The sequence below is a fragment of the Vicia villosa genome, unplaced genomic scaffold, assembly GCF_029867415.1.
Source record: "Vicia villosa cultivar HV-30 ecotype Madison, WI unplaced genomic scaffold, Vvil1.0 ctg.001188F_1_1, whole genome shotgun sequence".
Classification (NCBI taxonomy): domain Eukaryota; kingdom Viridiplantae; phylum Streptophyta; class Magnoliopsida; order Fabales; family Fabaceae; genus Vicia; species Vicia villosa.
The window spans coordinates 558608-582774 of NW_026705526.1; the positions used below are offsets into that span (position 1 = coordinate 558608).

At 34.0% G+C, this 24167-nt stretch overlaps 2 protein-coding genes and 1 long non-coding RNA gene across 3 annotated transcripts; 1 reads left to right on the plus strand and 2 right to left on the minus strand.

Annotated features, from left to right (window-relative positions):
- Nucleotides 1-8493: 8493 nt before the first annotated feature.
- Nucleotides 8494-13894, plus strand: LOC131633900 (uncharacterized). Its single transcript, XM_058904574.1, has 9 exons — nucleotides 8494-8665; nucleotides 8733-8855; nucleotides 8944-9141; nucleotides 9585-9663; nucleotides 10071-10216; nucleotides 10821-10934; nucleotides 11303-11434; nucleotides 13394-13507; nucleotides 13618-13894. Exons 1-9 carry the CDS (start codon nucleotides 8612-8614, stop codon nucleotides 13669-13671), a joined length of 1014 nt encoding a protein of 337 aa, XP_058760557.1. The 5' UTR covers nucleotides 8494-8611; the 3' UTR covers nucleotides 13672-13894.
- A 2657-nt stretch (nucleotides 13895-16551) lies between these two features.
- On the minus strand, nucleotides 16552-17068 carry LOC131633893 (uncharacterized). The gene is made up of 3 exons (XR_009293433.1): nucleotides 17000-17068; nucleotides 16758-16897; nucleotides 16552-16621 (listed from the first exon to the last, which is right to left on the minus strand). It is a non-coding gene; the product is annotated as an uncharacterized LOC131633893 (long non-coding RNA).
- Nucleotides 17069-21660: 4592 nt separating this feature from the next.
- LOC131633898 (protein PHYTOCHROME KINASE SUBSTRATE 1-like) lies at nucleotides 21661-23464 on the minus strand. Its single transcript, XM_058904572.1, has one exon. The coding sequence runs from the start codon at nucleotides 23309-23311 to the stop codon at nucleotides 21962-21964; it is 1350 nt and encodes a 449-aa protein (XP_058760555.1). The 5' UTR covers nucleotides 23312-23464; the 3' UTR covers nucleotides 21661-21961.
- Nucleotides 23465-24167: the final 703 nt, after the last annotated feature.

A 24167-nucleotide genomic window follows, 5' to 3' on the forward strand; every position in this document is an offset into this window, starting at 1 on the left:
TCAAATTAGTTTATAGCCTAGAACTTTCAAAAAGATGTATTTTTTTTATAATAATTGAAAACAAAACAAGACAAAATAGTAAAACAAGTAAATAAAATAATGGTTTCCCTCCCCCACACTTAAAATAAGCATTGCCCTCAATGAAAGGACATAATTACAAAATAAGAGTGAGAGAAAGGAAAGAACACACCCGAGGGGTTAAGGTGGATTGTAGCTTTCATGTCTGGTGGTTTTGGTGGAGGCCTTTCTGCACTACGAACACATGAAATATGAAAAGGTAAATAGCAAGTGAACTTGGATATTAGTAAAAAATCTGGTGGCTTAGGAGGAATAGTCTGCACATATGGTAAACCTGCAATATTAAAAGTATGTAAAACAGAAAATCCACATTTAGATTGTGAGTCAGATAAAATAGGTGGAAGAGATGCACAAATGGTGAAAGATAACTCCATGTTGTTTGGCTTAATTAGAGTTTCCACCAAAAAAATTCAGCTATGGACAATGGTTGCTTATGGATAAAATCCACATTTTTTGTGTCAAATTCAAGAGTTGTTGAATTTGCTAGAATTTTTGCACAAGTGGTTGTCGGCATCAAACTATCTTCACTTAAAATGGTTGCACTGATCTCAAGACAAACATTACAAACACCACATTCACAAGCAAAAATTTCAAGAGAATTATCTACTTCAAGAGAAGTATATAATTCATCCAAATCAGATTTCAAGAATTTTTGTGGCATAATCTCTTTCATGCATTCACTTGAATTTTTGTTTCTTACTATGAGTTCATCATATGAAACAAACACTGTTTTAATGGGCTCACCTGGAAACTCATTAAGACTGGTATCACATCGTGTTAACTCTAATGATGCAACAGGTTGTACATCAATCACGAATCATCATGTTCTCTTGAATTTGATGGACGCTTGAGATTATTTGTTCACCTTGGACTTTTTTAACTGGAAACATAGATTGCATATGTTGTTGAAATTTCTTATTGTTTTCAGTCATTCGCTTATTATTTTCAGCCATTTGCTTGATAATTTCTTCCAAATATGATTCTGTGTCAGCTTTCAATGATGCATTTTGTTGAAATTGTTGATATGGCCAAATAGGCTGCTCTTTAATATATGAGTATTGTCCTTGAAGATCACCTTCCATTTTGGCCTCACCACAAAAATTAGTATCTAACAACATAGGACATGCATCATTACGATGAAAATTTAAAGAACAAATATTGCAAATTGAAAGTGGAATATGATTTTGGTAGCACGATTGATGTTCTCTTGCTTCCATCAAATTAATAAGATAAGCCAACTGATCCAATGAGTCTCCCATTTTTTTGACACGAAAGTACAAATACGATTAAAATAAATTCAAAAAAATACAAAAGCACGAAATTTAATCTAATGAAGACAAATTAAAATTTTGATAATTTTTTTCGAATTTTCTGACACTATGAAAACAGTAAAAAATTATTTAAAAATAGAAAAAAGAAGAATTTGGAACCGCGAGGTACCTATGGCCTAAACGCACGATCACTAAACCTAAGACTCTAAAATTAGTTAATAACGATAAGAATCCCCGACAACGGCGCCAATTTGTTCTGTTGTCGCGCGCGGATCACAAACGGGTAGTTTTGCAAAAACGTGGTACATCGACAATTTAACTCGAATATCGTCTCTCAAGGATTCTTAGTTATTACTAACTGAAATCGAATTGGGGGGTTTGGTTTGGTGGTCGAATTAGAAAAAGTGATTAAAATAAGTGATTATAAGAATAAGCTGAAACGACAATTTGCTGATTCGGTTCCTATCTATCATTGATTATTGTAATTCCAACCTCCTAAGCGGATTATCTATTCTTATTCGATCATAATATCCATTGACAAGCGCAATTGATAGTATAAGTTGTATGTTCCTATTATCTGTATTAAGCAAACGGGATTCAGTTTCATGAATTAAGCAAACATGAATTAAACGGACACGATAACGAATTAAGCAAACGATAACGTGACTATAGTTAGGATCATACAACCAATCGAATTAAATCAATATATTCTATGCAAATTGAATTAAGCAAACAAGAGACATAGATTAATATTGAAAGGAATAAAACTGAATTATAATTATAATAACCTCAAGGTCGGAACCTGGATACAACAATTTGTCTCAAAGGAATTAGTTCTCCATGGAATTCGTACAAGCTTGACTCATAATTTCTTGAATAATAAAAACGTAACAATGAACATTAGCGGCCAGACCTAACTATATGGAAGAAACAAGGAATTCCAGTTATAACCCAACTGGGTCAAAAACATTAAAAACCCGACCCAATAACCGGTCCAAAATTAATTGTTTCTAAGCTGCAACTTCAAACAAAATTCTGGAAAATATGCACTCCAAATATGACTTTGACTCCAACACGAAAGTTGTAGCTCTTTCTCTTAGCTTTCCGGCGATTATTAGAACGCCTCAATCGGATTCCCGGAGCTCCACTTATGATCATTTTAGTGCAGACTACTAATGCTAAAAATAAAGTTCGAAAATCAAATTAAACAAAAAATAAACTAAATTAGAAAAACATTATAAAACATAAAAGTAAACAAAGAAAATCAAAGAAATGCTTAAGAACAAACATAGGAGAATGTGCATTAAAATGCACTGATAATATTTTTTGAATTTTCTTATATGATAGATTAGAGTGAGAGTATTAAATCTTTGATTGATTGTGTTAATTGTAAATTAATATTTGATTATTGTGAATGAGACTGTGGAAACCTTCCTCTCCTTTGAACCACCCATTCCTGCGTAAAAATGAAGAAGAAGAGGCCCATAAGACCTCCTTTTATAGGGGTAAAGAAAAAGACATTTTTTGGAAACAGACAAAGCATTAAAAGACAAAACCGTTGGAAACCGACGACGCGCTGCCCAAGGAGTCAAAACGCATGCGCACAAACTTCAAAAAACAGACACAACAAATGAGGGCGTTAAAAATAAAGTACTTCCAAATTAAAACGCGCGAGTAGCCCGGAAGTGTGCCCGACTACAACCATAAATACCGAGCCGGTAGTATCATTACAAATCAAAAACGGGGGGCATACCCTCCGGAACATCAAAACAAAACAACGACACGCAGGCCAAAAAACTTAACACAATAAATCCTCATGCACCTTCTTCCATCTGGACTTCCCCGGTCTCCTGAGTCGCTGGCTCTTCCTCGAAGGTCGGAGAGACAATCTGGTCGCCTTCTACACGGTGATATGGCCCGGTGCCCTCGGTCACCAACTCCACCCCAGTGTTCTTCAGCTTGAGCTGGGCCACAATGGAGTTGTAGGTATCCTCGGCGGCAGCAACACAATCGCCTCCAAAACCCCGTATGTACTGAATCAAGTCTGCCCGGGTCAAGAGGGCCTTCTCCTCGTCCGTCTCATCCTCGGCTGGAGCCTGAGACCGACGGAGAGAAGCTTCCTTCACCGAGGAAGACAACATCACTCCATACAGAGTCCGGTAAAGCAAAGTATATTGGCCCTGCACATCCGCTAGAGCATCTTCTTTGACACTCAACCGAGCCTTCATGGCTGCCAGCTCCTCACCTTGCTCCTGCAACTACTGATCCCTCTCCTCCAAAGCAGATACCTTGCTTTTGACATCCTCCTCGAGCCTCCTCGCCGCCTCCGCGGACAAAGGCGGAACGAGCATACAAGGCAGCAAACTCGAGGACCCTGACCACAGCAGAAGCATCCTGCACCAAGAACCGCTGTCGGACAGCCGGATCCATACCTTCAATGTGAATAGTTTGGCCCGAGGAATAGTTAGCGAGGGCCCACCCTCGAAAAACCGGGGCTGGAGAAAATACGAAGGCAGAGTGAAGACATCGCCAACTTCTTCCCGAGTCAAATCCACGGCCTCGACCCTCTGCCTCTTGTGACGGACCAAGGCGTCCGGGTTAGGCTGGTAGCGGAGAGGATAAGGATGAACCGTGGCCGGTCTTAGGGATTCGCCCTGGTCAGGAGCCCGCAGCGGAGATCCAACAGCTGTCGGGGAGGAAGAGGAACTACCCGAACCAGTAGCCGGGGACCTCTGCACAAGAGTTAGCCGAGGGCCGACACTCTTCTTGACGGCCGCTTTAGCCTTGCTTGCCTGTTTAAGCATTCTCTCATGACGCGCCCGATCCATCGACTCTGAAAAAAGAAAAAACACGAAACGCGTTAAGAGTCAGCCCGTCATAAATCATTACTATAGAGGATGACCTAGACACAAAACCAGAAAGAAAGAAGGGGAAGACACCCAAATAGGCTGCTGCACCCTCATCCCGTCCCACTGGCCAACAGGTACTTTATATTTATTACGCCTGACTCTGTGACAGGAGCTCCACTGTCATCGACCACAAGTCTTCCCGAGCGATCTAGTTCCGCGACCGGATGAAGACCCTGCACAAACTTCTGAAGGATGGCATAATCGGCCCGGGAATCCTCGTCCAGATCCGACATCCTGGTAATGTATTGGTCGGTCCCGTACACAAAATGATCTCGCGGCCAAAAGAACCTGAACTTTTGCCTCTGAGTGGTGACAGGCTCTCCTATGTCGTTGAGAACCAGGCGACCATGCACGTTCAAAGTCGGCACCCGGGCAAAGACGCTGTCGCGAGCCTCCCGAGACAAGGGACGGATGAGATAGAAGCGCGACTTATAATTTTTCAGAGAATCCGAATAAGATTTAAAAGTCTTCTTGGACTACTTCAGGGACACCCATCCGAAACGACCATCAACTACCTTCTACTATACGCAGAAAATATAAAAGAACGAAGAGATTGTCGTCTCTATCTTCAGATAGAATCAGGTTAGCTCGAACGCTCGGATAAACGCGATCGCGTTTGGATAGAGTTGGCCGGGAGCCACTTCTAGGTGGTTGAAAACGGCCATCTGGAATTCAGTAAAAGGCACACGAAAACCCATCTCCCTAAGGACCACCTCATACATCGGGATCAAATCAGGGGCATAGACATCACATATACGGTCCTCCTCAGCAGGGATAAGCACGAACCACCCGTTCTTGGTCGCATCCCCCGCAGGATCCACGTAGCCCCTATCTCCAGGAAAATATCCAAGCGATCCTCTATAAAAAAGCTCTTAATGTCAAGCGCCTCCGGCAGCACCCAGGACTCTAGAGGCACCACCTGCTGAGCCGGGGGAGTCGCGAACGACAAACCTGATGTAGAAGGGCGTCCTGGATCGGCCATATTCACCTGAAAAACAGGGGAGAACAGTGAATTCGACAGTACGATCAAATCCACCCTTCGACCACCGTTCAGAGTGAAAGGGCGCACCAACAATCCGGGGACGATACAACCCCCGGGCATATCCCTCCCGGGGAAATGGCTGCCGAACAGAAGTTGACTCGCGCCAAAGGAAAGGTTTAATATCCATATTACGTCAGGGTAACACACTTTCAACAGAAAACCCAAAAGCACACCAAAAAACGATCAAATCCACCCTTCGACCACCGTTCAGAGTGAAAGGGCGCACCAACAATCCGGGGACGATACAACCCCCGGGCATATCCCTCCCGGGGAAATGGCTGCCGAACAGAAGTTGACTCGCGCCAAAGGAAAGGTTTAATATCCATATTACGTCAGGGTAACACACTTTCAACAGAAAACCCAAAAGCACACCAAAAAATGATCAAAACCCCCAAGGACAATCAGCGAAACGGAAACTAAAATCAAAACTAACAGTCTAATCGATCGCAGTAATCGGCGGCGAAAAAGCCTATCATCTCCGCCGTCTACCACCAATCACCTCAAAACCCTATCATAACCACATGCAAGCAATTTCTAGTACTATTAAAACACGGGAAACTGGAAACGAAGGGAAAAGCAAACTTACAAGTGAATTTCTGGAAGGAAAGACGAAGGTTGAAGAAGAAACGATGCGGCAGAGCTTGCGATCGGCGACGGAGAGAGGAAAACGAAGGAAATGAATTTGAAAAGTTTGGGGAAATGACAACCCTCAAAATTTATAAGCGCTTGAGGACATCACGTGCGCCGCACACGACCTCTGGAAGCAGAATGACCATCATTAACCCTAGTAACCTACAGGTAGGGTAGCCATCATCACGCATTAAATGCGACACGTCCCCCAACTGACAACTCTGAAGCGACACGCTTCCCTATTTCCGACCTGCCCTTTACTCTCCTCGTGGATTCAGGGAAATTTCCCTCGGAAACATCAGGTCCACTCCCCTGGAGGATCTCCTCCGACCGGCATCCTCAAAGTTGTCACTCCCACGAACAGAAGCAACGACTTGGGGGGCTCCTGTTCTGGACCGGCCCAATTAACTCAATTGGACCAATCCAACCTTCGGCCCAAGGCACCTTGGCCGCGTGCGCAACAGCCTCTCCCTCAGGGCAATCGCTAGATATAATCGAGCACGCAACAGCCTCGTGCCCGGTAGTAGACAACTTGCTTAATATTTGGCCTAGCGCCCGGTAAAGTGGAGCTTTTCTCGCACGAAATACTCCTATAAATAGCCCTCTAAACCCTGAGGGCAAGGTAACCTTTTTCTTACCCAAAATCTCTCGCTTTGTTGTACCTTGTTGTCCAAGCACTTACTTTGGCATCGGAGTGCCTTGCAGGTACAACCATTTTTCCCCCTCTCAACCGCTCCGGATTTCAAGCCTTCTTTGTTGCTGGCCATCTGATCTGCTCGGTAAGATAATAAATAATACAATACACTATTCTTTTCTCAATTATATTATATTATTTTTTAAAATAATAAAACTAAAATTGAAAAGAAAATAGCAATTACTTTTTTGGGTTAAATAAGTTTTTGTCCTTATAAATATTGCAGTTTTCATTTTTAGTCTCTCCATGCTTTTAGGCAGAGATTTTAAAAAAAAAACATTGGCAAAACCAGCTAAAACCGTTGTCAAAACTCAAGAGGGACCAAAAACTTATTTAACCCTACTTTTTTTATGAGTGTAATGATAGTGCACTGTCACTGTAAATCAATATTACACATATCATCAATCAAAATTATAATATCTGAAATGTCATTTCAGTATTTTAAAAATAAAATTGTGTTTTAATTAAATACATGGTAGTGATTGATTCACGGTTTAAAGGTAGTGCATTGACAATGTAAACTAATTTTACACATTCAACCAATCAAAATCCTTACACTTTCTATGTCATATTAATTTTCAACTATCAAGCCATTAAAATACAATGTCACCACTTTTCCCATAATAACCTTTTTGTTCTTTCAAATTAGAAAGTGAAAAGGGCTTCTTTGTCATTTCATAATCAAGACATTTTTATAACTTCAAAACAAACTAGCATGCACCACATGTCCTCTTCTTCTCTCACTTTTTCCTACTTTTACAAATTAATTATTTTTATCTTTCATTCCTTCTTTTAAATACCTCATACATATACTTCACAATTTTTAAATTATATTAACTCACCATCTCATTCTTTTTTCAAATTAAATTTATTTTTTTTTTATATTTTTTCTCTTTTCATTTCATCATTTTATCTTTTCTACCTAATTATTTTGTTTTCTACTAATTACTTTTAATATAGTAAAATATATAATAATATAATATATAATAATAGTATATGATTATCATACTAATTATTTATTGGTGTATAATACAATATTGACATTTAATAAATAGTCATACATACCACTAACTTTTCAATTCAATTGTCATTATTAGAAAAATATATATTTTATTTTAATTAATATTTTAATTATTTGAGATTCAAAATTCTTATTTTCAAATGTCAATAAAAAAAATTGTCGCATGTCATTATCAGCAAAATACCTATTTTATTTTAATTAACAATTGTTTTCATTTGAGACATAAAAGTCATATTTTCAAATGTAAAAAAATTCTCTTTTTTTCACGGGGCACTATTAGCAAATAGATATTTTATTTTGATTAAAATTTCCTTTATTTGATACAAAAAATTCTTATTTTCAAATGTCAAATTTTCTCTTTTCTTCACGGGATTTTAATTAACAATTGTCTTTATTTGAGACACAAAATTCTTATTTTTCAAAATATTAAAATTTATCTTTTTTTCACGGGCCACTATCAACAAAATACCTATTTTATTTTAATTAACAGTTACCTTTATTTGAGACACAAAATTCTTATTTTCAAATATCAAATTTGTTCCATTATTCATTTTAAAAGCATTTTTTTCTTATAATTATTTAATAAAATTGAATTTATATTATCATTATTTATTTTATAATCAAATAACTAATTTTAAATTCATATGTATATTTAAATAAAATATATATCGTATTAAATAAATTTATCCGTATGGACGCACGGATATTTTGTTAGTTTTTTTTAAATAAAATTATATTTTAATTAGATACATGATTGTGATTGATTGGTCCATATAAAAATATTTTACACACTATTATTATTACTATTTTTATTTAGTTTTGTTTCTCATCCATTTGTTATCTTTTCATCCATATCAACAAACAGAAACAAAAAGAAGAAAAACCGTGACACGCATAAACCCCAAACAAAGTCTTGTGTAAAATAGTTGCGGCGAGAGTCGAAACAAGCAGTGAAGTAAGTGAAGAATGGCGACGGAACTCGAAGAACTCGTGAGCTTCCTATCTTCTCCATCGCCACAGGTAAACTTGTCTTCAATTTTTCACACTGGAGTTGTTTTCACCCTTTTCACACAGTTTCCCGTTTCAGATCACAAAAGCCGCCGTTGATATAGTTCGCGGATTAACCGGCTCCGATGAAGGCATACATTCCTTATCCAATCAAGCAAATACCTTGGTTCCCTCACTCTCCCGTCTCTTAACGGCACCCAAGGTAAACATCTATCACTGCCGTTAGGGTTTATACTTTTTTCGATTATTTATTATTTTTGGAATTGATGATGATGGTTGACTGGTTTCAGGAGGTTTCTGAGGCTGCTGCTGAAGCTCTTGTGAATCTTTCGCAGAATTCAAATCTTGCGGCGGAAATGGTTCGAATGAGAATAGTTGAATCTACGATGGATGTCTTGTATAAGCCGGAGTGTTGTGTTACTCGTTTGCTTGTTATGCTTTTGGTTAATCTCACTCAACTTGATGCTGGTACTGATTCCTTGCTTCAGGTGTGTTTTTGTTTATTTATTTTGAAAGTAATTTAGACTGTTTCTTCAATTCAATCAGAAAAAACTAAAAGGAATAATATTTTTGAAGTTGTCAAAACAATGGTTGATGTTGTGATAATTACATGGTGATTCGATTAGCATAATGAAGAAAATAAACTCGAATTGAATGGACAAATTCATGGTTTGTATTTCAATGCATACATGATTTGTTTTACAGTTACATGTAACATCATTCGTTGATTTGTTTATCAACTATTGACATTACTTACTTTATCATCTGCAATGAATTGCTCATTTTAAATGAGCTAGATATAAAAAGATGGTAACAAAACTAAGGAAATTTACATAGTTAAAGAATGTAGACAGGTTGGCGTTTTTTGTTATGTTGAAACAAAAGTTTAGTTTTCCTCGCTATCAATTCCTCGTTTTGTTTTGATAATCAGATTGATGATGAGAAGGTGCGTGGATTATATGTTATGAAGCTTGTGAGATCATTTTGTAGAACCACCCACGAGAATAATGGTATGTCCTTCTGACCTTATATAACTAATTGTTTTGTTCGCATCGTTGAAGTTCTACATCTTTATTTTTATTTTATTTTAATAATAATCTATTTCCTTATTTCTTAAAAACTTCATGTGTTCATAAACTCCTGTCTGTTGATTGTAGACTGTTGAATTGTTGGCGTGTTATTGAATTATTAATAGTTTACTTTGCTCTATGCCGAGCATTTGAGGCACCCTAGTAGAGGATTAACATTCAAATTTGTCTGAAATACAAAAATAATGATTGTAGTGAAACATATAATTATGTTCAACAGTCTGTAAGTAGTATTAATAGAAAAGATGTTATTTTAATTTGTACTGTTGACTTTATTGATAATTGTCCCCTAATTGTCATGCTGATTCAGCGAAATGTTTTATTACCAGATGATTCTTTTGAACATGTTGGTTCCATACTTGTTAACATCTCAAAACAGCGGGCGGGGAGGGAGCTTCTACTCGACCCAAAACGAGGTCTCTTGAAGCAGATAATTAGACAGTTTGATTCAAACAGTTCATTGAGAAAGAAAGGGGTATGTATAAAATAACTGCACCATAAATGCTTTCAGTTTCCCAGCCTTGGAAAAATGTTTCATTAGTTTACTTTTAGTTCTGTTGTAGTTTTTTAGAAGTATGCTATATTTAATTGATCTGATTTTTCAACTAGTTTTGATAGAAGTGGTCAACAGATGATTTATTGCGTTGACAGATTTCCTTGCTGATGGTTTAGTGCTTGGCTAAGTCAAACATTATGGCCTATAAAAGGATTATTTAAACTGATTATATAAATATTTGATGTGCAACTAATACATGGTCTTGAGTCTTGTTTGGTTACTGATGAAACTTAAATTAATGGATTTTCTGAGTTATGGCTTCATGTTAATTACCAGTTTCCTCATGAAATACATTGATTTTCTGAGTTATGGCTTCATGTTAATTACCAGTTTCCTCATAAAATACATTGATTTTTTTTTGTGATTACATTCGGTTATTACTTATTATTACCAAGGGCCAATCTTACACTGGTAGTTCTTTTTCGGTCAATGCTAAAAGTTGCATTGGCTAAACTTACTAAGGACTAAGTCCTAAAAGCTTGGTTCTTTCCTCTCACCTAAAAATTTGTGGTAATGCAATCAGGTCTCTGGAACTATTCGCAACTGTTGTTTTGAAGCTGAGAATCAGCTACAAAATTTGCTTTTGGTATCAGAGTTTCTATGGCCTGCATTACTTCTTCCAGTAGCTGGAAACAAGGTAACTTGCTCTACTTTTTCTGACCTCAACATTAATCTTCTGCATATTGAGGAATAAGCTTTGTTCAACTCAACGCAAAAGACATTTAAGTGCTCAAGATAATAATTAACTTGAACCACTTTCCACTTAATTATGGCTGTTGTTTGCTTCATGTCTATCTGTATGTTGTCTCCTATATGTCCATTTGTGTTTGTCTTGTTTCTTACGTGGTTAAGTGTTATTTATTTCATTGGCCTCAGAACTTAGAGCCACTTGATCTTGTGGCATACTTTCAGAATGTAATCTTGAGGGCTTAAGTTTGTTTCCTCTTTAATCTTTCATGTCTCATGTCGCAAGTCACTTGCATTGATGAATAACTTTTTATGCAGATATACAGTGAGGAGGACAGAAAGAAAATGCCTCTTGAACTTGGGAGTGCGCTTTCGATCGAACGTGAACCAGTTAATGATCCGGAAATCCGCACTCAAGTATTGGAAGCCATATACTTGATCTTATTACAAGTAAGTTAAAAAATTTTACACCTTTTTTCTCCTCAAATTGTTCTTTTCTTTACTGCATATAAGCTTTGAAGACAAATGTTTTCCCCTAATCCGTGTTTCGGGGCATTATACTGAAACAATAGTCCCTCAGAATGACAGCGGTTCAATGTTTATCAAAAAACCCAAAAAACACAGACAAACCAAAAAGCACGAACAAACCTATTACTGCAAGTTTGCAATTAGCCGTTGAACTGAAAACCGAGCTGAATTTAGCTCCAATGAGGTGAACAAGCCCAGCGCTGATGAATTCAAAACTAGCCCTACACTGAATCCAGCTCCAACGTGGGGAAACTAGTCTCACTGTCCTTCACTTTTCAGTAATTTTGTGCTTTATGATTTGTCATTTTGTCTATCGATTTTGAACTGGTCTGTTATTTTTGTGTGCTGAGTAGTGAACCTATCTTGTAATTTGTGAATTTGTCTTGTCAGTTTTGAATTATGAATTGTAATGATGCCATGTTTGTACCTTACGTATTTTGGTTAGGTCTCTGATCTGGAGTATCATAGTTTATCAGTTGTTTACAGAGCATTTAAGGTCTGTTTGGGAGGAGCGTTTTAGGTTTAGGGGGCTAGGTCTATAATATATATTTAAGGTTTTAAATAAAATAGCATGATATATGCTCATATAATAGTTCAATTGCACTTCCTCCATTTCTAGAAAACAAAAAATAGTCTTCCCCTATGCCCCTCCAAAGCAGACCCTTAAATTTTGTCTTTTTGCTTTATTTATAAGTTTTTTTTTTCAAGATAACTTTATTACTAAGTTAGAATGTTATGTATTTACTAGGGGTGGCAATCAAATCCGTTAAACCAAAATCCATCCAATCCATCCACTAAATTATCCATCCAATCCATCCATTATAGAAAATATTACTTAATGGATTGGATCTAATCCATCCATTTAAAATTATGGATGGATTCAATCCATCCAACAAATTTTGAAAATCCATTGGATTATTTGATTCTTTTATTTTAATTTTAATAGACAATATTTTTAATCAAATAAAAATTTATTTATGTTAAAATAAAAACGTTTCTCTCGTAAATTTATTTAATGGACAATATTTTTAATTAGTATTTAAATGCTTGTAACTCATTTAACGGTGTTATTTCATCCTAAAATTCTTTTGTTGCTTTTGGAAAAAGTCAAACGCGTCCTTACCAATGCACTTGTCTCTCAAACTGGAATAAAAGCTTTATAGTCATTACTCTGTTTTTTAACTTTGGCTATATTTCACTAAAATGAAATTTGTGTGTTTGTATTTAAAATTAACTTGTAATCAGAAAATTAATTGTATTCTACTAAGAATAATGTAATCAGAAAAAAAAAACTTGTATTATGCTTGTTTGATTTTCTATCAAGGCCCTGAACGAGGTGTATATATATAATTAAAAATTAGTTAAAGGAAATATAAAAGAAAAAACAATTTTCTTTGTAAAAATAGAAAAAAAAATTCTAAAAAATATAAAATTAATTTTATGGATGGATGGATATCCATCCGTTCAAAATAGCTTAATGGATGGATTGGATGGATTATATTTTTTAATGGATGGATTGGATTGGATTTTTTAAAATAAATTTTAGTGGATCATAATGGATTAATGGATTATTTGGATCCATCCATTAACAATCCAATCCATATCCATCCAATCCATCCATTTTGCCACCCCTAGTATTTACTATGCACATAGTAAATTATACTTATATAATTGGATGGATACTGTAAATACTACATATGTATCACAAACTGTGAGAACTTTACAAGTCTATCGAGATGTCACGTGTGTACACAGACTCTCTTGTTTGACAACCCTTTGTGTGGGAAATTGGGGAATATTACACTGCTTTCTGTAAATTGCATACTGGTATATCTCTTCTGGTTGCATCGGATTTATGTTGTGAGCTGCCATGTTTTGCAGGAGGCGGGTCGAAGAGCCTTTTGGTCTGTAAACGGGCCTAGAATAGTACAAGTCGGTTACGAAGATGAGGAAGATCCAAAAGTGATGGGAGCGTTTGAGCAACTAGGATCCTTGGTAATTTTATTTTTTTTTCTTTAACGTCCTCCCTAATCATCATTTTTCTCTTGTAATTTTATTATGTTAGTAATTCACCTGCATCTTTCTGACAAATTTTTTTGATCCAGTTGGTTAACGGCAGCGGTATTGAGGAGGAACCATCCATTGAGACGACACAATAGTTACTTTATTTTTTTTCTATGTACTCAATACATATCTCCATAAGAACTCTAGTAGTTGTGAAGGTTATTCCAAGTCCAGTTTTCCATTTTGAATTTGGAATAATTCTTTTTAAAATGTTTTTTAAATGTGTAAATTATTGACTTAGAATAGTTTGTCAGAATTGTTGTAAACGCAAGAGTGGCAAATACTCTTGATGTTGATAAAGTTCAGTTTACTCTTTCAGATTCTCCATTGTAGTTAGGGGTGGCAAAACGGGCCGCCCGCCCCGCCCGCCGCCCGCCGCCCGCCCCGCCTTATGCCCGCCAAAAAACGAGCGGGGCGGGCATGCCCGCCAAGTAAAATGAGCATCAAAATCATGCCCGCCCTGCCAAGATGGCGGGTTCGCGGGCGGCGGGCTTACCCGCCTATTTTTATTTATATTTTTTTAATAGATTAATATGTTTTTTTTACCTTTTAATTAAACATTTCACTTATTTTTTAAAACAATTTTTTATAACAGTAATTTTTTAACAAATTTACTCTAAAAAATATTACATATATTTATAAATAAATGTATAAAATAAACCATCAATAATTTCAATTACTAGAATTAACTAAAAAAAGAGTGAGTCTTGGAGGAGGAGCGGGTTTTGACGAGCGGCGGGCTTTGGCGGGGCGGGTATGGCGGGCGGCGGGTTTTGGCGGGGCGGGCTTTGACGAGCGGCGAGCCTAAAATCCCAACCCAACCCGCCAATTTTTGGCGGGTGAGCGGGCGGCCCGGCGGGCTCCGGCCCGTTTTGCCACCCCTAATTGTAGTGCAAGTGTGAAGTTGAGAAGGAAATTTATCATGATTGCTTGAAGGATTAAAAGCCCGGCTTTATTGTATCAATATTGAAATCTCATGATTGAGTCCTAAGAAATTCAAATTGAAGATATACCTGTACATAAATCATAGAAGCAAGTGTATGTATAACGAGGTTATAAATCTTACATAAGTTTGTTAGCTACAAATATTGTCGCACTACAATTTTGGTGTGATGAAAGTAGTAAATAGTAGGGGTGGTAAAATGGATGAATTGTATTGATAATAGATGAATCAAAAGTATCTATTAAAAATATTCAATTCAATCCATTCATTAGTAAAAAAATCTATTAAATCTATCCATTAACATCATTTTAATGGATGAATATTCATCTATCCAAAAAAAAGTAATTTAAGTATATAGAAATATTTTGTAAAAATATTTTTTTTTACGTTTTTAAAAATATAATTCATATTTCATATTTTTGAAAAAATTGATGTTTCATATTAAAAAAAATTGAATTTCTGTATTTTAAAAAAAATTGATTTTTTTTTTTTTGAAAATTTTGATTTTGATATTCATCTGTCTGAATTTGATTTTGTTTTTTTTTTTTAAATTTGATTTTTCGTATTTTTGAAAACTCGATTTTTCATATTTTTAAAAAACTCGATTTTTTGTTTTTTTCTTTCTGAAAATCTCGATTTTTTATATTTTTGAAAAAACTCAATTTTTTGTATTACTGAAAAACTATTTTATTATTTTTTAAAATAATCTAATAGACTTAAAGTATAAAATAAAAATAATTCATTAAATTATCAAAATATGTTGAATGAATTTGATTCATTCATCTATATAAATGGATGAATTTAATTTAATCCATTAATTTTATATGGTGATGAATTGAATGGATTTTTTTAGAATGGAATGAATGAATTTTATCTTAATGAATTAAATTGTCACCCCGTGGGATCCTTCAATTATTTAGTTGAAGATTTGGTTCCTGAAAATGTATCATAGAAGCAAATGTATGTATGACGAGGTTTTAAACTTACATAAGTTTACTAGTCGGAGACCCGTGCTGTCGCCCGGGTGCATTATTTGTGGTGTCGCCCGGGTGCATTATTTGTGGTGTAGTATTTTATAAATGATACGAAAAATATTAAGTAAAGAAGTTTGACCAAATTGCATACATAAAATGGAAATTAACCATTTAAAAAAGTTTTACTAATAAAATATTAGTAGTATAAAAATTAAGTTCTAAGTCAAAACAATGATCCACAAAAAAAGGTTTAAGATAGGTCAACACGGGTATGTATGCATTGTGATGGTAGTGACTGATAAGATTAAAAAAGGAAAATTTTGAAAAAATAGTCCAATGAGATAGAGAAAGAAAAAAAAATGTTGATATTTGAAAATAAAGATTTTACTTTTCAAATAAAAGTCATTGTTGATTAAAATAAAATATGCATTGTGTTAATAGTGACCCGTAAAATTAAATATTTTATTATTGTATTTATGTGCTAATTTTGTGTGTAATATCCATTAATCATTAAAAGAGTTATCAAACAATTGCGTTAATGTGTAAAATAAAAATTGTGTTAATGTGTTAAATATTCAAAAGTATCAAAATAATATTAAATAATATTAAGATATTTGTTAATTTTTTTAAACAAAACATTATTAATTTTTTTAAGTATTCTCAATTTTTATTAATAATTTTTTAAAAGAAAATAATTTATTATTGTTTTGCAACTAATTATAATGGCCTGTTGTAACTAATTATAATTATAAATTGAACACATTCTTAGGAGAGAAAACTTATTAATGTGAGAAGCTATACTTATAACCCATAGCAAATGTGTGTATATTCAGGAGTTGAGAACTAACATACAAAATGTTCATTAGTATAATGTAAAAGATACACACTTTAGCTCACTAAATATATAACAGAATCCAGAAATATAGTCTCAAAGCAGTAGTTCATGGTTGGCCTATGATCAAACATGTTATGTTATTAGGATATGATTAATTCTTCATCTACACTAAAAGCCAAAGAATAATAGCTATATTTTTCAACTATATCTTCAAGCTTAATAACAGCTATATTTTTCAACTTTGTGATCTCTTCATGTTCTTGCAAACTTGCAGCACCAAGCTCCTCTTGGCCCTACAAAAACATATATAATAAGATAAGAGTGTATAAAGTACTTAGTATTGTGACCTTAAGACTATTACTGGTGATAAATTTCTTAGGTGATAAAGTTTAAATCAGGCCAATATATCAAATAGAAACACCCAATTACCTTCAAATCTTCTTAATGCATTTGTCATTAACTTCATTTCTTGTAAAACAGGCTGCAAAGTTTGCTGTTGGGCATGTTGCTGAATATTTGATGATGATTTCAATTGCCCAAAATGTTAGCATATTATAATAGCCATGTAACTGAAATAATAATCCATACATTTTAATTGAAACTAATGTAATGGAGATATCTGAAACAATTTGACTCAACTTAAAGGAAAAGTGAACTATTTAATGTTTCACCTTGGTTTTCACCATCTGTCTGCACATTCGGAGCCGCTTCATGTCTTTAAATTGTTAAAAACTCAAAACTTGTGCTTGTAAATTTTGAGTATATATCAGCAGCTTTAATCTGAAAGTTAATGCACCAATAATTAAACTAATTGTCAAACAGACTCAAAGATGGTATGAAAGTTATATAAAATTACATTGTAAGCATATGCAATCCTAAATTAAGAAATATCAGGTAGAACTTTTAAAAAACAATGAATGAATGACTTCATAAAGAAAAGCATTCACAAACTCCCATAGGTAGAATTTTTTCATGGCTGAAATGCATAAAACCACACAACTTAAATTATATAGTCTTCTATCAAAGACTGAAAAACAAACAGTACTTATAAATATATGAAAACACATTTGGAAACTAAGAACCTGTATAATCTGAATCTACAACTACAGATCACCATTGCACATGTGATTTTAAGTTCTTTGAAAAATTTTAACACATAACCCAATCAAACAAAATGGATGCTAGCAAGTGGTGAAGACATGAAGTGTGTGCTTCTAAGCCAAAAGAATTTGTGAATCAGTTAACCAGAGAGAAAGTGACAGAAATGGATTGATTAGATTAGAAGGCATAGAAACATAAAGCATTGACTAAAAGTGTGCACTAATGTATCTATTCAAAAAAATCAGAAGTCACTCAAGTTTGTTACACGGTATTTATACAGGAATAGTAGTAATTGTAACTAAAACGATATATACCAGTGCAGTAGCCTAATAGTTAATAGTTACGCGTGTAAATGCCAACAATTCAAAAAGTTAATAGTAGAGTATCAGTTAATAGTAGTAATTGTATAAACATGGAGGAGGTCCAAATGCCAACAATTCAAAAAGTTCCAGTAGAGTATCAGTTGGGATAGAAAATACATAAAAACAAATCTAGTTATCTAAAACCCTAGTAAGCATCCAACAGAAAATATCAACCAAAAAAAGAATATTGCAATTTTCAATTAGAAGAAATCCATAAATTCATTTTAATTAGAAACCTCATGCAAGTTAATAGCTAATCCAAACTTTTTAAATTTATGTAGAAAGTGATTTACCTCATAAACTCATTTAGCCCATAAACTCATTTTAACTGATAAACTCATAAACTCATTTGTAACACTTGAAGGCTCACCAGAAAATGTAACTTTTGCAGTCTCAGATTATAGATCAAAAGGGAAAAACTGGATCTGGAAGAAGGAAATAAACATGAACATCTTCACACCCTGACACCAAAAAATTGGATCTGCAAAAAGACAATTGAATAAGAGAAATGAAATGGACAAACGTTCACCACTGAACCTGCGTTTTTTTGAGTGATTGCTTACCAACAAATACATTTCGATCTATGTATTGGCCAGTGAGTCTTTTCAGAAACTTCTGCAATTGTGGACCTTGTGGACCTAACATGAAATACAAAATCAATTACATAAATTGCATACACGAATTCGGATCCAGAAGCTGGATCTAGGAAAAAGGAAAGAGAGATTATTACCCGGTAAATGCAGGTGACGATAGAGTGTGACGAATTCACAAGCAATAGTTAGGGTTTGAAGTTGAAATACCCATTGCATCCATTTCAAAGACCAGTGGTTGAACACCCAACTTCTTGAACAATTATTTCACCTCAGAGCAATAGGAGCACCAAGATTTAGAATAACCGATAGAAGTGTAAGTTGGTTTCAAAGAGAAATGGAGCGATTGAAATGAGAAAGAGTGAGAAAGAGAAGGGCTCGGGTAGCCGGAGAGAAATTAGGGTTTCTCTCAGAGGAGAAGACAGAGAGAAAAGGGAGTAAAAAAAAGAGAAAGAGAAAAGAGAAAGTAGTTTATGGTGGGAAAAAGAGTTTTTCAATTTAGACCAATGAGAGGTTGACAATTGGTGCATGAAATCAGAATAGTTGAAAAAGTTAAGGGTTATTTTGTTAGTTACAAAAATGTCCAAAGTGTAGTGTAAAATATTTTTGAGGTAAGGGTAGTTTAGGTAGTTTGGGCAATTTCTTAGTAAAGGATAGATAGTTGATTAGCTACAAATATTGTCGCACTACAATTTTGGTGTGATAAAAGTAGTAAATAGTGGGATTCTTCAATTATTTAGTTGAAGATTTGGTTCCTAAAGATGAAGGGGGTTTTAGTGGAGTTTGAGTAGGGGAAGTAAACGGGTCTTGTTTGCTTAGACCTACTCCCGTCTTTTACAGTGTGTAGACTAGTGCGTAGTCAAAGTGCGTAGATCATGTCAGTTGTATCAAAAGCTCATAAATATTAATTTGTAAAATAGTGAAAGACCTAACAAATTTTCAGTGATTCACCCTTGAAGACTTGATGAAGCACAAATCAAAGACGAATTTGCTGAAACAGTATAAATCTGATGTACAATATCTCTCCCTGTCTCTTGTACATTCAAGTATTGATATGTATGATTTAGATTATATTGCTTTCTAAAACCACTATTTGCTTATAGTCATGTATTATGTAAGCGTAAGTCATTGATAGACGTAACCATTCCTATTATTCTTGTTAACTATTATGATCATAATAACTCTTAGTATTATATTGATTGTTGAAGCAATCAAATTTTATTGAATCTATGTAAATTGAAATTGTTAATTAATACATTGTTTGTTGAAGCAACCTCATCTTTTTAAATTGTTATAATCAGAGTTAATTGTGAAATTCATTCACTCATATCTTTTATAAAATTTTGTTATCTTCTATTTCTATTCTATAATATGTTCTTTAGCTTATTAAACTCTAGTGTTTAGAAAAAATAGTTTTGAAAATGGTTTTAGCCTTTTTAGGGCAACAATCTATTCAAACCCTTAACTATAAAGACGAAGTGGTTAAGCAAGAGTTTACATTTTCTTTACCATTATTACTAGAATAAACATTATGTCATATCCAAACCCTTAACCAGGCCCGATCCATAGGCTAGGCAAGTTAGGCTTTTGTCTAGGGCCTCAAAAAATAATATATTTTACCTATACTACAACCTATAATATACCGTTAAATACTTATAACCTATAACATTGCAAGAAGCCAAAAAGTCTATTTGATATTTACTATGTACATGTGCACCTCCAACATTTTTAATGTAATCATTTCTTTCATTAATACCAATGCCATTATATCAAGTTCTCTCTCAAAAGCAATATACAGTACGATAACAATAGATAAAAGAAGTTCTCTCTCTCAAAATTATAGTTTCATTTCTTTTATCTACTTCCATCCATACTACTATGTACTAGTCTTGTTTGTCTCTTTCATCTTTCATTGGTAAATAACAAGGACAAAATGAAGAACAAAATTAAAGAAGCATTACAAAAAAAAACAAGTTTTATTTATTTGATATTTTATTGTTTAATTTTTATTTTTAATAATTATATTTGTTTAAATTTTATTATTGGTGAATTTTATTTGTTTAAATTTTATCATTGGTAAATTTTATTTGTTTTATATTAGTGTGTATTGCAAAGATTAAATGATTTTGGTTTTATATTATTGGTGATTTTGGCTTTATTATCAACAAAAATTAAATGGATTGAATTTATTATCAATTGAAAAAGAAATACTAAATTACAATAATTTAATAAATTATTTTGTATATCAAAAAACTCGTAAAATAAAATTTTAAACAAAAATTACATTTAATTTAAAGGCCTCATTTTAAGATCCGCCTCAGGCCTCAATATATGTTGGGCCGGCCCTGCCCTTAACTCACTCTCTAAATATCTTCTTTAATGTATATCAAGAATATGTGGTTAAAATTTAAAATGGAGAAGAGGTCGTATTCGTCTTCTATCTAGGAACATATATACTTTGATTATTTTCTTGGGCTTTTAATGAAGATATTGCACACTAGAATATGACCCAGACAAACATTTATTGCCGACAATTCAACTTTAGGCAATTTAGAGGATAACTTGGCTCCACAAAAGCTTTGCCAAATCTAAGAGTTTTAATGTTATCTGCCAATAAATTCAATTATCCATTTTACATATTTAATTTAAATGTTATCGGTTTTTATGCATTATTATTATTACTTTGGTGGACCACCATATTTAGGAGGTGGTTTTGAATTTAATGCACTAAAAAATAATCCTTGGTGCTACTAACATTTTGGTGTCACTATAGTTAGTTGAGTGTCACTGTAAAGACATTCTATCCTTTTAGGCCTTGAAGGTTCCCTATTGGACAGTTGTGTCACCTATAATCTCATTATTACTACACTTGAAAGAATGATTCCAACAACTTTTTGTATTAGATTTAACTTGTCACTATCAAACTCAATATGCTACACTTATCAACATGGTGATAGTTTTCACTGATCACTGAAAATTAATCAAATGAGTTTTGCATCCATTACAGAAAGGAAGAAAAACATCACTTTCTTCATTGGTGTTATTCTCATTTCAGTACCAAATATCCAACAAAAAGGAATGAATACATTATCATATAATAGAACCAAACTTTTGCTTGAAGGGATCATTGGAAGAGACATTTTCTCATGTATTCACAACATGAAGAGGCCACCTTTCACTTCCCTTTCTTTATATCAAACCAAAAGGATCTCGACAAAGCATCTAATTTCATCAACTTTTTAACCATAAACTGCCATTACTAAAAGCAATCATAGTGTATGATATCAAAACATCAACATTATTATTACACAATAAAACACACATACTTTTGAGGTGGCATTTAGAAGCAATACATCTTTGCCTTGTCCAATATGCTAAATTCATAAAGCAAACATTCAAAAATAAAAACTTAAAAAAGTCTCAAAGTACATACAAAAATACTAATATTACACTGACACGGATATGTCGACATCCTAATAATAATTTAATAAAATAAAATATAAATGTAACCCCATGCGTCGGCGTTATGCTGGGTTCAGACAAACACGTAGTAGCCGGACACACCTTCAATATGCGTATACTATTGTGAAATGTAGAGTAATTTTGATGCATTTGGTGAGTTAGAACCATATTGTCCATGCCTTGTTTTTGCACCAATATCTGTCTCTCCTGGAAACCTTGCCACCTGAGAAATAACATTGTTTTTGTTTCTGTTAACAATTTTAGGACTTAAACTTTGTTTCTCATATGTTATGAATGCATCACCAGCAACTCTAACTGCTTTGTGGCTCTTGCATCCCAACAAGATACCTGGACGCAGCCTCGATAACTCCCTACTGACCTTTGGTTTCAATGGTGCCTTTAGTGGACTCCTTACTGTAAATTCAGACATTTGATCTTCACATTCTGACATAACTACAGCACTAGCAGTAACCACACTCCATTCTACGCTCGCCTCACTCGGCGCGTAACAAGTTGAAGCAGCATCTGATGTCCGTCTATTAAGAAAACTATTGGAAGATTTTTCTTTGAGGCTCTCAATCTCAAACAAATCAGAACTTGCATCACTTCCAGCATCATCATCATCATCATAGTTTGCATCAACAATTTCTTCCATTTTGGAAGAAAATATCAACCTTTTATCAATGCTCAAGGAAATTCTTTTGCTATTGGTCAATATTGGATTTGGTGATCCAAATACTTCAAGTGATTTTCTTGGTATATTTTCTTCATCTAATGGAATTTGCATTTTAACAAGGTGGTTTCTTGAGTCAGAAGCAACACTATTCTTTTCACTGTTTAATCCTACACTTAAATTCTCTTGCTTTTGAAAGTAAACATCTTTATTGATGAAAATTTCTGAACTAGGCTTTCTTATTTTAATTGAAACATCATCATCAAGACCAAGATTGAATACTTTTTTCGGCGTTGTTTTTCCATGAACTGCACCATGATTAGAAGTTCTGTTATTAAAACTGATTTCACCTGCATGATCACTGATATCAACAGAATTCTTATCAGAACAAGAGCATATGAAACCAAGACTTGATAGAACACTCTTAGAATGCACCTTATCTTTGATATTTTTTTCAGAATCTTTCTTTAAGAGTGCATTTTGGCTGTTCCATGTTGATGCAGAACTAATACTTGGAGTTCCATACTCAACTTGGTACTTTGTAGAAGCTCTTGGAGATTCAACTACTTTTCTGTTGAAGTATTTTTCAGCTCCAAATACTCCAATTTCTCCACTCTCTTCTGTCTTTTCTATTTGATGTAGAGGAGAGTTTCTTTGGTTGATAAAGGGGTTCATTATTTGGCTTGATTCACCAATTTTTCCTATCAAGTTCATTTCCTTGTTATTCAAGTTTGGAGAGAAAATAGCATCATTTGAGTTAAAAGTTTGCATCTGAGTAGAAGACGAATAAAACATAGTAGATGGAAATTATGCTGAGAAGAAATGAAAATAGAGAAAGACACTACAATATTTGATGTTTGAAAGGAAAAGTAATGATATGTAATGAAAAGGCTAAAGGTGGAAAGTAGAAAGGAAAAGGGTAAATGGGTGAGCAGTATCCTAAGGAGGAGTACTATATGTTTAGTAGGTATCAAGATTTGGGTGGGTGGATGGGGTCTTTATATAGTTTTCAGGTGGATTTAAATCTGTTAAACTGTTTCTTAATAAATATTATTGGTCTATAGAATAATAATTTTTTTGTTTCAACTTGGAACTTATATTATATTAGTTATTTATAACAAAAAAAATGTTTCTCTCTCACTCTCTTGTCTTTCAGATTTTGATATATTAATGACACTATTTTTTTTATTTCATATATTTTCACTATTTATTATCCGAGAACTTGTTGTTATTTTGTTCACTTCCACTCTCATCAAATTTGTGTGGATTTCTGTAGGTTTTTCATTCTTGTAGATTAAATTTGAGTTCTGATTCTATTTGCATTGAGTTTATTGTTGATTTCACTATTGTATAATTATTTATGAATTTGGTTCCTCTGAAATTAGTAAAATATCAAGTGAGTAAATCAAATGGTTTTATTTCAAAACACATGATTTGTCATGAAATACTTGAAATTTATGCCCTTGATTCATTGATAGATGATCAATAATACCCACTTTATTCTTTCTAGTGAGTTATAAAGAGTTATTTGAAGGTGTTTAGATAAATGATGAGCCACTCAATCTTAAGTGAAAAAATATTTGGCTGGTTAAGAAACTAGATTGTTTTTTTTTTTTTAATAAGCAATGATATAAGATATCGCACTAGGGGT

What these genes read in the sequence shown, in the direction of transcription:
- LOC131633900 (XM_058904574.1), top strand. Translation starts at nt 8,612, where the DNA reads ATGGCGACGGAACTCGAAGAACTCGTGAGCTTCCTATCTTCTCCATCG. An exon ending in GTACTGATTCCTTGCTTCAG is followed by an intron (nt 9,142 to 9,584) that starts GTGTGTTTTTGT and finishes TTTGATAATCAG; the next exon opens with ATTGATGATGAGAAGGTGCG. An exon ending in GTTCATTGAGAAAGAAAGGG is followed by an intron (nt 10,217 to 10,820) that starts GTATGTATAAAA and finishes TAATGCAATCAG; the next exon opens with GTCTCTGGAACTATTCGCAA.
- LOC131633898 (XM_058904572.1), bottom strand. Translation starts at nt 23,311, where the DNA reads ATGTTTTATTCGTCTTCTACTCAGATGCAAACTTTTAACTCAAATGAT.